The sequence below is a fragment of the Ranitomeya imitator genome, chromosome 10, assembly GCF_032444005.1.
Source record: "Ranitomeya imitator isolate aRanImi1 chromosome 10, aRanImi1.pri, whole genome shotgun sequence".
Taxonomy (NCBI): domain Eukaryota; kingdom Metazoa; phylum Chordata; class Amphibia; order Anura; family Dendrobatidae; genus Ranitomeya; species Ranitomeya imitator.
In genome coordinates, this window is record NC_091291.1 from 31,535,560 (window position 1) to 31,545,713 (window position 10,154).

A 10,154-nucleotide genomic window follows, 5' to 3' on the forward strand; every position below is an offset into this window, starting at 1 on the left:
ATTATTACTGTGGGGGCATGGAAGGGTTACTATTACTAAATGGAGACAGAGATTACTATTACTGTGTGGGGGCATAGAAGGGTTACTATTACTAAATGGAGACAGAGATTACTAATACTGTGTGGGGGCATAGAAAGGTTACTATTACTAAATGAAGGCGGTGATTATTATTACTGTGGGGGCATAGAAGGGTTACTATTACTAAATGGAGACAGAGATTACTATTACTGTGTGGGGGCATAGAAGGGTTACTATTACTAAATGGAGACAGAGATTACTATTACTGTGTGGGGGCATAGAAGGGTCACTATTACTAAATGGAGACAGAGATTACTATTACTGTGTGGGGGCATAGAAGGGTTACGATTACTAAATGAAGGCGGTGATTATTATTACTGTGTGGGGGCATAGAAGGGTTACTATTACTAAATGGAGACAGAGATTACTATTACTGTGTGGGGGCATAGAAGGGTTACTATTACTAAATGGAGGTAGAGATTACTATTACTGTGTGGGGGCATAGAAGGGTTACTATTACTAAATGAAGGCGGTGATTATTATTACTGTGTGGGGGCATAGAAGGGTTACTATTACTAAATGGAGACAGAGATTACTATTACTGTGTGGGGGCATAGAAGGGTTACTATTACTAAATGGAGGTAGAGATTACTATTACTGTGTGGGGGCATAGAAGGGTTACAATTACTAAATGAAGGCGGTGATTATTATTACTGTGGGGGCATAGAAGGGTTACTATTACTAAATGGAGACAGAGATTACTATTACTGTGTGGGGGCATAGAAGGGTTACTATTACTAAATGGAGACAGAGATTACTATTAATGTGTGGGGGCATAGAAGGGTTACTATTACTAAATGAAGGCGGTGATTATTATTACTTTGTGGGGGCATAGAAGGGTTACTATTACTAAATGAAGGCGGTGATTATTATTACTGTGTGGGGGCATAGAAGGGTTACTATTACTAAATGGAGACAGAGATTACTATTACTGTGTGGGGGCATAGAAGGGTTACTATTACTAAATGGAGGTAGAGATTACTATTACTGTGTGGGGGCATAGAAGGGTTACTATTACTAAATGAAGGCGGTGATTATTATTACTGTGTGGGGGCATAGAAGGGTTACTATTACTAAATGGAGACAGAGATTACTATTACTGTGTGGGGGCATAGAAGGGTTACTATTACTAAATGGAGGTAGAGATTACTATTACTGTGTGGGGGCATAGAAGGGTTACTATTACTAAATGAAGGCGGTGATTATTATTACTGTGGGGGCATAGAAGGGTTACTATTACTAAATGGAGACAGAGATTACTATTAATGTGTGGGGGCATAGAAGGGTTACTATTACTAAATGAAGGCGGTGATTATTATTACTGTGTGGGGGCATAGAAGGGTAACTATTACTAAATGGAGACAGAGATTACTATTACTGTGTGGGAGCATAGAAGGGTTACTATTACTAAATGGAGACAGAGATTACTATTACTGTGTGGGGGCATAGAAGGGTTACTATTACTAAATGGAGACAGAGATTACTATTACTGTGTGGGGGCATAGAAGGGTTACTATTACTAAATGGAGGCAGAGATTATTATTACTGTGTGGGGGCATAGAAGGGTTACTATTACTAAATGGAGACAGAGATTACTATTACTGTGTGGGGGCATAGATGGGGCACTATTACTAAATGGAGGCAGAGATTACTATTACTGTGTGGGGGCATAGAAGGGTTACTATTACTAAATGGAGACAGAGATTACTATTACTGTGTGGGGGCATAGAAGGGTTACTATTACTAAATGGAGACAGAGATTACTATTACTGTGTGGGGGCATAGAAGGGTTACTATTACTAAATGGAGACAGAGATTACTATTACTGTGTGGGGGCATAGATGGGGCACTATTACTAAATGGAGGCGGAGATTACTATTACTGTGTGGGGGCACAGAAAGGAGACAATATTCCTGCTTAGGACACTATTAATGGTTATAGCAGATTTTGTAGAGGTGGGGAGGGAGCAGGAAAAATGTTGAGAAAAAGGTGTCTGTGAGTTACATTCTGCAGAGATGACTTGTAGATGGGGAAGTTGTAACTTTCTGGGCAGAATGGAGAAGAATAGGGACTTTAATCGGAGGTGACTTCACTTATGAGTCATTATATTTAAAGGGGTTGTCCGGTCTAAAATGAAAAATCTGCAGTCACTCTGCAGACTTATGAATCACCCCAGCTGATGTGCTGTGCGCCGCGAGGATTCACCGGTTTCTGAGCCAGGAATGACAGTGATGTATGTGACATGCATACTCCTGGGTCGAAGTCATCCATTAGGCACGGCCGTCCAATTGGTGTGGCGTTGCTCTATACAAATGTATGGAGTGAGGTCGTGCCCGCTATAAGAGCATGCATAACGCAAAAATCACCGCCGTTCCCAGGTCAAATCCTCGCAGCCCATGCGCTGGGAATTCATAAGTCTGCAGTTACAAAGAGAGACTGCAGAATTATCAGCTTAGACAGGTCAACACATTTCACTTGAAAGAGCTGGCATCCACATTTATATGATCCCCGTGTTATTTTCTTCTTTCTCTGCTAAAAGTGGAGACAAATCCGCCGGTATTCCAATCCATTCCGGAAGGTAAATAGCTTCATATTTAAAAAATGTCATCATTGGAGAATCTGGCATTGTAAAATTGGTGAGATAAATGGTTTCTCCTCCTGCCATATAGGAAGGCCAAAACCCAAAAGATCCAATGGTCATAATGGTATGGTTACAATGTGCCAAGACGGCAAAGTCATGGGCCGGGGAGGATTCTTTACCATCGCCAGCAAAGTGAACGTCTCCAAAAGAAGCATTAATATTCTCCTTACACCAAGGCATACCATTACTGGCCACCACAAAGAGGGGGTTCGAGTACTTATTTCGGTAGTAGGCCATGGCTTTGTCCATATATCCTTTATCTGCTACAACTCCTTTGCGATCTCTTGGCATCACCTTAACATAGTCACCTCTGCGAACATGCACCCCGATAAAGGTGACATTTTTGCGATCTCCCCTCACTTGGGCGAGATATTCATTAGCTTCTTCTTTAAGATACTCATGGAAAGTGAATTCCTGGAGAATCTCATCTCTGATGTGGTGATAAAAGGTCCATGACCAAGGAGTGCCCGAAAACCGTACATGTTCATCAGAAATGTTCCTGTATTCGGGTAGCATCCAGTTTTTTAGCAGGTATCTCTTCCATTTCATGCGATTGGCCACCTCCAGTGGTAGAACCGGTACCTTTATCCTAAATAACTGGGATAACATATCGTGCATTTTGGGTAAGATGTAGGGTTGATGACCATTCATCTTGGCTAGAGCATAGAGGGTTGCGTATTTTCCCATTTGGCTTCCCAGCCTTCCTCCAGATTCTATTATCCAAGCACTATTGACTGGATGGGAAATTCTTTGTGGCCCTAAATATTTATCATTTTTTTCATTATTCTCCTGGATGGTTTTCCAGAATAACGTTGACTTCAAATTGTCTATATTGATGTATTCCCAAATGACGAAATTCAGGATGATGAAGAACAGTAATAAGATGATCACCGTCCAAGCAACACATCTCTTCATTGTCCAAGCTCTCCCGGAGCCAATGATATCTCTATATAAAGACAAGAGAAATAGAAAAGTTCACCTTACTGTAGCAAATCAATCACCTTTTATTAATTTGAGTTACAAACTTAATACATTTTGTATCGGAAGGTAATCTTTACATCAAAAAGCAGGTTATTGTATAATTTATGTGCAGCATGATGTAGCAGCTGAGACCCTGATTCCAGTTATGTGTCACTTACTAGGCTGTGAGTTGTTGTTTCAATAAAATCAGTGTTTGATCCCTTAACTTTTTTTTATTGCAGATCCGGAGTGGTGCTACTAATTTAATGAAGCTGCCATCTTCATTTGTTCCCAGTGCCGCTTCAGCAGTTTGTAACCTGCCGGATCGCTCCAGTGTTTGCTGGTGATCCGGAAGTCACCACTCGCTGTACACTGTGTTCCAAATTATTATGCAACTTGGATTTAAGTGTCATAAAGATTTAATTGTTTTGTTTTTCAAATAAACTCATGGATGGTATTGTGTCTCAGGGCTCAATGGATCACTGAAATCATTCTTAAACACATGTGATAATTAGTTTTACAGGTGATTCTAATTAAAGGAAAAGTACTTAAAAATTATGTTCCACATTATTAAGCAGGCCACAGGTTTCAAGTAATATGGGAACTAAAAAGGATCTCTCTGCTGCTGAAAGCATTAAATAGTGCAATGCCTTGGACAAGGTATGAAAACATTAGATATTCCATGAAAACTTAAGAGTGGTCATCATACTGTGAAGAGATATGTGACTGAAACAGAGCACAGACAGAGTTTATGCAGATAAAGGCATAATGAGGAAGGTTTCTGCCAGACAAATTCATGGGATTAAGAGAGCAGCTGCCAAAATACCATTACAAAGCAGCAAACAGTTATTTGCATAACTTGCATAAACCTAATATTCAGCCACCCTTAAACAGAGTTCACAAGCAGAAATGGTTAAAGTGGGCCCAGACATACATGAACACTAATTTCCAAATAGTCTTGTTTACTGATGAAAGTCAAGCAACCCTGGATGGTCCAGATGGATGGAGTAGTGGATGGTTGGTGGATGGCCACCATGTCCCAACAAGGCTGCAACGTCAGCAAGGAGGTGGAGGAGTCACATTTTGGGCCAGAATCACGGGGAAACAGCTGGTAGGACACTTTAAGGTTCCTGGAGGTGTGAAAATGACCTCTGCAAAGTATTTAGAGTTTCTGACTGACAACTTTCTTCCATGGTATAAAAAGCAGCAACGTGCCTTCAGGAGCAAAATCATCTTCATGCTGACAATGCCCCATCTCGTGCTGCAAATAATACCTCTGAGTCATTGGCTGCTATGGGCATAAAAGGAGATAAACTCATGGTGTGGCCACCATCTTCCCCTGATCTCAACCCTATAGAGAACCTTATTAGACTGACTGTCATTTGCACCGACCATTTAGGAAAATCCGAGAAATATATTATTTGCATAATAATTTGGAACACAGTGTATATAGTAGATGATCTGAATACCTGATAATAAATTATACTATTCATCTGGAGGGGTTGATGATGATGGGTTCTCTTTAATTTTTCTTTTCCCTGCATAGTGGTGCTTCCAGGGAACTGTAGCACAACTCCACTTATCTCAATGGGGCTGTGAGTGGCGGTGTCAGTGTGCAAGTAAAAAAGAAGGAAAAAAACAAAAATGGAAAATAAAGTGTTTGCCGGCACTGCTGAGTCTCAAGAGCAACCGGATAACAAAGAGTTTGGAAAGAGTGGAATTTTATAGACAATACGTTTCGAAGATGTTCTAACTCCTTCATCGGGTACAGAGTACCGGCATTTCAGGGACTGTTCTACGGGGACTTATTTCACCCCCAGTTATGCACAAAATAAGAAATTCTGTGGATGCATGGCTGAAAAGCAATGTCTGACTTTCATTTGCTCATTTTTTTAGATCTTTTATTTATTATTACTTTTGTCAGATTCAAGTTATTCCTGTGACCATTGTGTGTTTTTCTGTCATTGAACGAAGGATGCCAATAATTTTGACCATAAATTGTTTTAAAAAAGAACTGGCTAATGTAATAAATCTGTAAGAGTGGCGGACTGTACTATTGTGTTCCTACACCTGAAGACGACAATCGCGCTTTGCTGTATATTATAATGTGAATAGTGTCATGCGGTTTTACCTAGATTTTGACATGTGAAGTGTGAACTGTGTATTGCAGCGTACATATTGTGATATGGTAATGTAGAATGTACAGAGTGTGATAAGCATTGTTAGTATAATAGCCATAGTGTGCAAGGTGACTACAGAGAATGTAAAGTATTAGATAAGTGACTTAATACATAGGTTAAGTTTTAAGTCATAAGGTAGTGACCAGAGTATAAGATAGACTCCGGTAAGTATAATATGTTTAATGTATAATGTTTGTGAAGGAGGTCTGCCAAGCAACATGCTGTAGGGACAGACATAGTTAGAGTTCAGGACTAGTCCATAGTCCAATATTCAGAATATTAATTTCTCTTACGTATCGGCACATGTGACCGCCGGCAGCAGCAGGAAGCAGGCGGCTGACAGTGCGCGCTACTGAAGAGGAATGGATACTCACCGCGATCTCTGATGAACTCCCGGTGAGTATTCCGGCAGCTGTGCTCGCTCTGCTTGTGAGCAGCGGATGATGTCCCTGCCATACGCCACTTACTAGCATTAAGCAGCTGCTGGCACCGGAGCAGGATGCGGCGGCTGCGAGGGAGAGGAGGAAGGAAAGAGTAAAGATTTGCGTTTTTTCATCCTTTCTGATGGGGCCATGGATACCAGGACTGGTATGGGGCCAATCATACGAGCAAGGGGATGGGGCCAATCAATCATACCAGAATGCCAGGAAGAAATGAATATTCATTGCTCTCCACGCCCATGTAAGAAGATAAGAAGAAAGAGCGCAAAGTATAGTGCACACAAGGCGACGATATATCAAAAAGCGGCTTTATTAGCAAAATACAGCTAGTTAGACAGCAAAATACAATTAAAAACATTAAAAATTGTGATGGAGCGACATGCAAGACAATGCAGGGCAGGTGAGTAAGAAATGTGCAAACAATACAAAAAATATTGAATGTTCACAGAGACAGTCCACATACCGCTTTTTGATATATCATCGCCTTGTGTGCACTATAGTTTGTGCTCTTTCTTCTTATCTTCTTCGTTTTGGTAACACATTGAGTAGCACCTGACTATTTTGATTAATTTCAGTGGATTAAGTGGTGCCCACTTTTTTCTTTCTATTTTCACACTCCACGCTCATGGGCGTGGAATGCAGTACATATTCATTTCTCTTTAGCAGCGGGCACTGGAGTTAACCGGAGCCGCCTTCTCCTGCCACTGTGACCCGCTGCTCCTCCGATACCGCTCCCCCACCTCCCAACCACAGCCAGAGCCAATATATCCGGACTATAAGACGCACCCCCCATTTTCCTCCACATTTTGGGAGGAAAAGGTGCGTCTTATAGTCTGAAAAATACAGTATATATTTATTCCTTTTAAAGACTGTAATATGTACCGTATTTAGGCATGTTGGGGACTTGGCCCCTATAAAAAAAAATCCTACCTGTATACCATATTTAATATGACATCATTTTATAGGATTGGAATAATCCTTTAAGGTTTTTTAAAAAAAAAATTAGACAAGTATGAAAGGGGTTAAGAAATCCCCAACTCTATTTTTCCAGAAATCTGAATCTATCTTCCTCATTGCGCTAATTTGCCGACACTGTCACAATTTTATCCTTGTCATTTCCTGGGTGGGACATTATGTCCCTATTTACCTAACACACTATTGTTGTAATTATGCCCAGAATATCGAGTTTTATTGATGGAAAATCCAACATGTTAATGATAAATTCAAGTACATACAAACAATTTTTTATGACAGAAGGAGTTTAAACATTAACGGGACCAAGCTGCACAAAGAGTGTTTGCAGTGGGCGTTGAGATTTTCTATAGCTAAGATTTCTGGGTTGCCAGTATGCAACTTTACAAAATTGCAAATGTCCCCATTTTCTCCAAATCTTGGCGTGCTACAAATATATTTTCCTGGCGAGAATCGGTAGAGGATGGAACGATAACTGGTTAAGGGATTAAATGCCAATTTTCTTCCAGAAACAATTCTAGGATTTTTCATGAGTAGTTTGAGTTATTGCTGCTCACTTTCGTTAGAACTTATTCACACGTAGATTTTATTATACATTTTTTTTTAATGCTTATTTTTTCTTCGAGGGAAAAATGCAACATTTTACAGTAACAACAAAATAAATGAGATTTCTAAACTCTCAATCACAACATACTTTTATTCATGGGTTTTTTATGATGCTTTTTCCCATAAAAAAAATGCATCAAAAATTGGTCAAAAATGCACCAGAAACACAAGTCATTTCAGCTGCATTTTTTAATTGTCAAAAAGCAAATAAATAAATAATGCATCGTTTATGCTACATGTTGGACATGCCTTCAATGTGAATTGTGTTTAGCTGCAAAACAAGACACTATCTTTCCATTTCTGGAAGAAGATAGTAGGCAAACCATTTTTTTTAAAGAAAAAGTTGTGAGTTTTGCAAATTAGTAAAATTAAAAATTATTATTTTTTTAAGGACAGATCTTAAAAAATGCATGTCCGGTGCTATGTCAATGGAATCATGGAAAAGAACATAAGCCATCGAAATCTCTAAAGTTTTAAAGGTCGGAAATAGTAATGGTCCCATGCACCGAGCCTTCTTTAATAAGTCATACAGCGCTATCCTGGGACAATCCCCTTTAATGGCGATTTTCGTTTGTTAACCCGAAGAATTCTGACCTGCTGAGAAACATGTAATCAAGGAGTTTGTAAGAACTTACTTTATGCTTTATAAGTCTGAAAACATTCCAGTAGCTTCCAGTAAATCCTCGACGTTGGTGAGTACAGGAGACAGGATTGCAGGTTTTTACAATGTTATCTTCCCAGGTGTACATCACTTATTATGTAGATAGAAATAAAGTTAATAGTTAACCATACCATTGGAAAAGAACCATCATAAAAGAGGTTATCTCATAAAAGGGAATGTATCAAAGATATCTCAACCTACTGAACAGCCGCACAGCCAGCTCTTCCCTCTCCTAGTGTATCCTCACCCACCCCCTGCAGACTGTGAGCCCTCGCGGGCAGGGTCCTCCCTCCTTATGTACTCGTGTGCCTTGTTATCTGCTCATGTTTAATGTATTTGTCTATATTTGCCCCGTATTCACATGTAAAGCGCCATGGAATAAATGGCGCTATAAAAATGTATAATAATAATAATAATAAATTGATGACTTATCCTATAGATACGTCGTCCACATCAGATTGGTTGTGGTCCGACATCTGGCACTCTGTCCAATCAACTCCAGCAGGAAAAAGAACGTAAAAGTGTTACCATGCTGCCCCATGGGTGCTTAACCACCAGCAACAGCAGGCTGTGCACCGATCTCTGAGAACAAAAGGCTTTTAGTCTCTGTGTTCTCAGACAAGAGACCGGCGAGGGCGGCCGTTCACTGTGGGACATTTCTGACACGTCTACGTACTAGAAAACATCACGTAATAATTTCCATGACACGGTCTCCAGAGCTCGGTGCACAAATGTCCTAGATCCATCCCATTCTTGAATGGAGCAGAGGTGCGCAGGCTTATCTTCCACTGTATTTATTGTCTATGGGATTGCCTGGAAATAATGGAGCACTACTTTCCCAGATGGTCCCATAAACAATGAATGGAGCAGAGGTGCGCAGGCTTTTCCTCCACTGTATTCATTGTCTATGGGACTGTCTGGAAATAACGGAGCTCTTTGTGGCGCTTCTGTGGTACAGTCACCACAGAGGTACTGCACCTCATCCAGAGGTGTGGTGTCCCACTCTCAGGTAAGGAGGGAACACCACCCAGGACTCTAACACTCACATCCAACACATACCAGTTTAGTTGGGGCACCTGGGCATACCCTTAGGGAGGAAGGCGTCATCCCAGACTGGATAGGAATGGGTGTTGGGAGTGGGTGGGGTAGGTAGAGTAGTGGAAGAGCTAAATATTGAGGGAAAGTGAGGAGAAGGAGGGAGGAAGTGGAGCTGAGCAGACGTGCTGGTCTGCAGCTCCTGACAGAGAGACAGAGGAAGTGTGAAATAGAGACAGATAGAAGCTCCAGAAGCAGGGAGGGGTCCTAGGGGCACGGGAAGTGTAGAAGCCACACATGGGGCCCGCATCCAGATGTGGAGGGACCAAGTCACAGTAAGAGGACCGGCCCCAAATTAGTTAGAGGCTGTGGCTTCTGCAATAGTCACAGCCACATCCACCCATACTTTGCCAAAAAGGCAGCCGGATAGAATCCAGGGGACTGAGAGAACGTCGCCCAACCAGGTTCGTGGCTGCTGGCTTGGGACACTGTGGGTAAGGCGCTTGGCAGGAGAAGAGGAAAGGCAGCATAGAGAGATGGCTAGAGGAAGGCATGTACAAGGCGTCCTGGAAGGGTGCATC

The 10,154-nt window shown here is 41.2% G+C and overlaps 1 protein-coding gene across 3 annotated transcripts in view; it reads right to left on the minus strand.

Moving 5' to 3' along the window:
* Positions 1-8,591, minus strand: part of LOC138651330 (galactoside alpha-(1,2)-fucosyltransferase 2-like) — a 31,071-nt gene extending 22,480 nt beyond the window's left edge. Inside the window, exons 1-3 of one of the 3 annotated variants that reach the window (XM_069741434.1) lie at positions 8,513-8,591; positions 6,234-6,367; positions 2,839-3,665 (exon numbers count right to left, since the gene is read on the minus strand). In XM_069741434.1, coding sequence (XP_069597535.1) covers positions 2,839-3,634 — 796 coding nt within the window. In that variant the 5' untranslated portion in view covers positions 3,635-3,665; positions 6,234-6,367; positions 8,513-8,591. Of the gene's footprint in view, positions 1-1,732; positions 3,666-6,233; positions 6,368-8,512 lie in introns of those variants that run through there. The other 2 variants (XM_069741432.1, XM_069741433.1) reach the window with 2 other exon arrangements.
* Between the last annotated feature and the right edge of the window lie 1,563 nt (positions 8,592-10,154).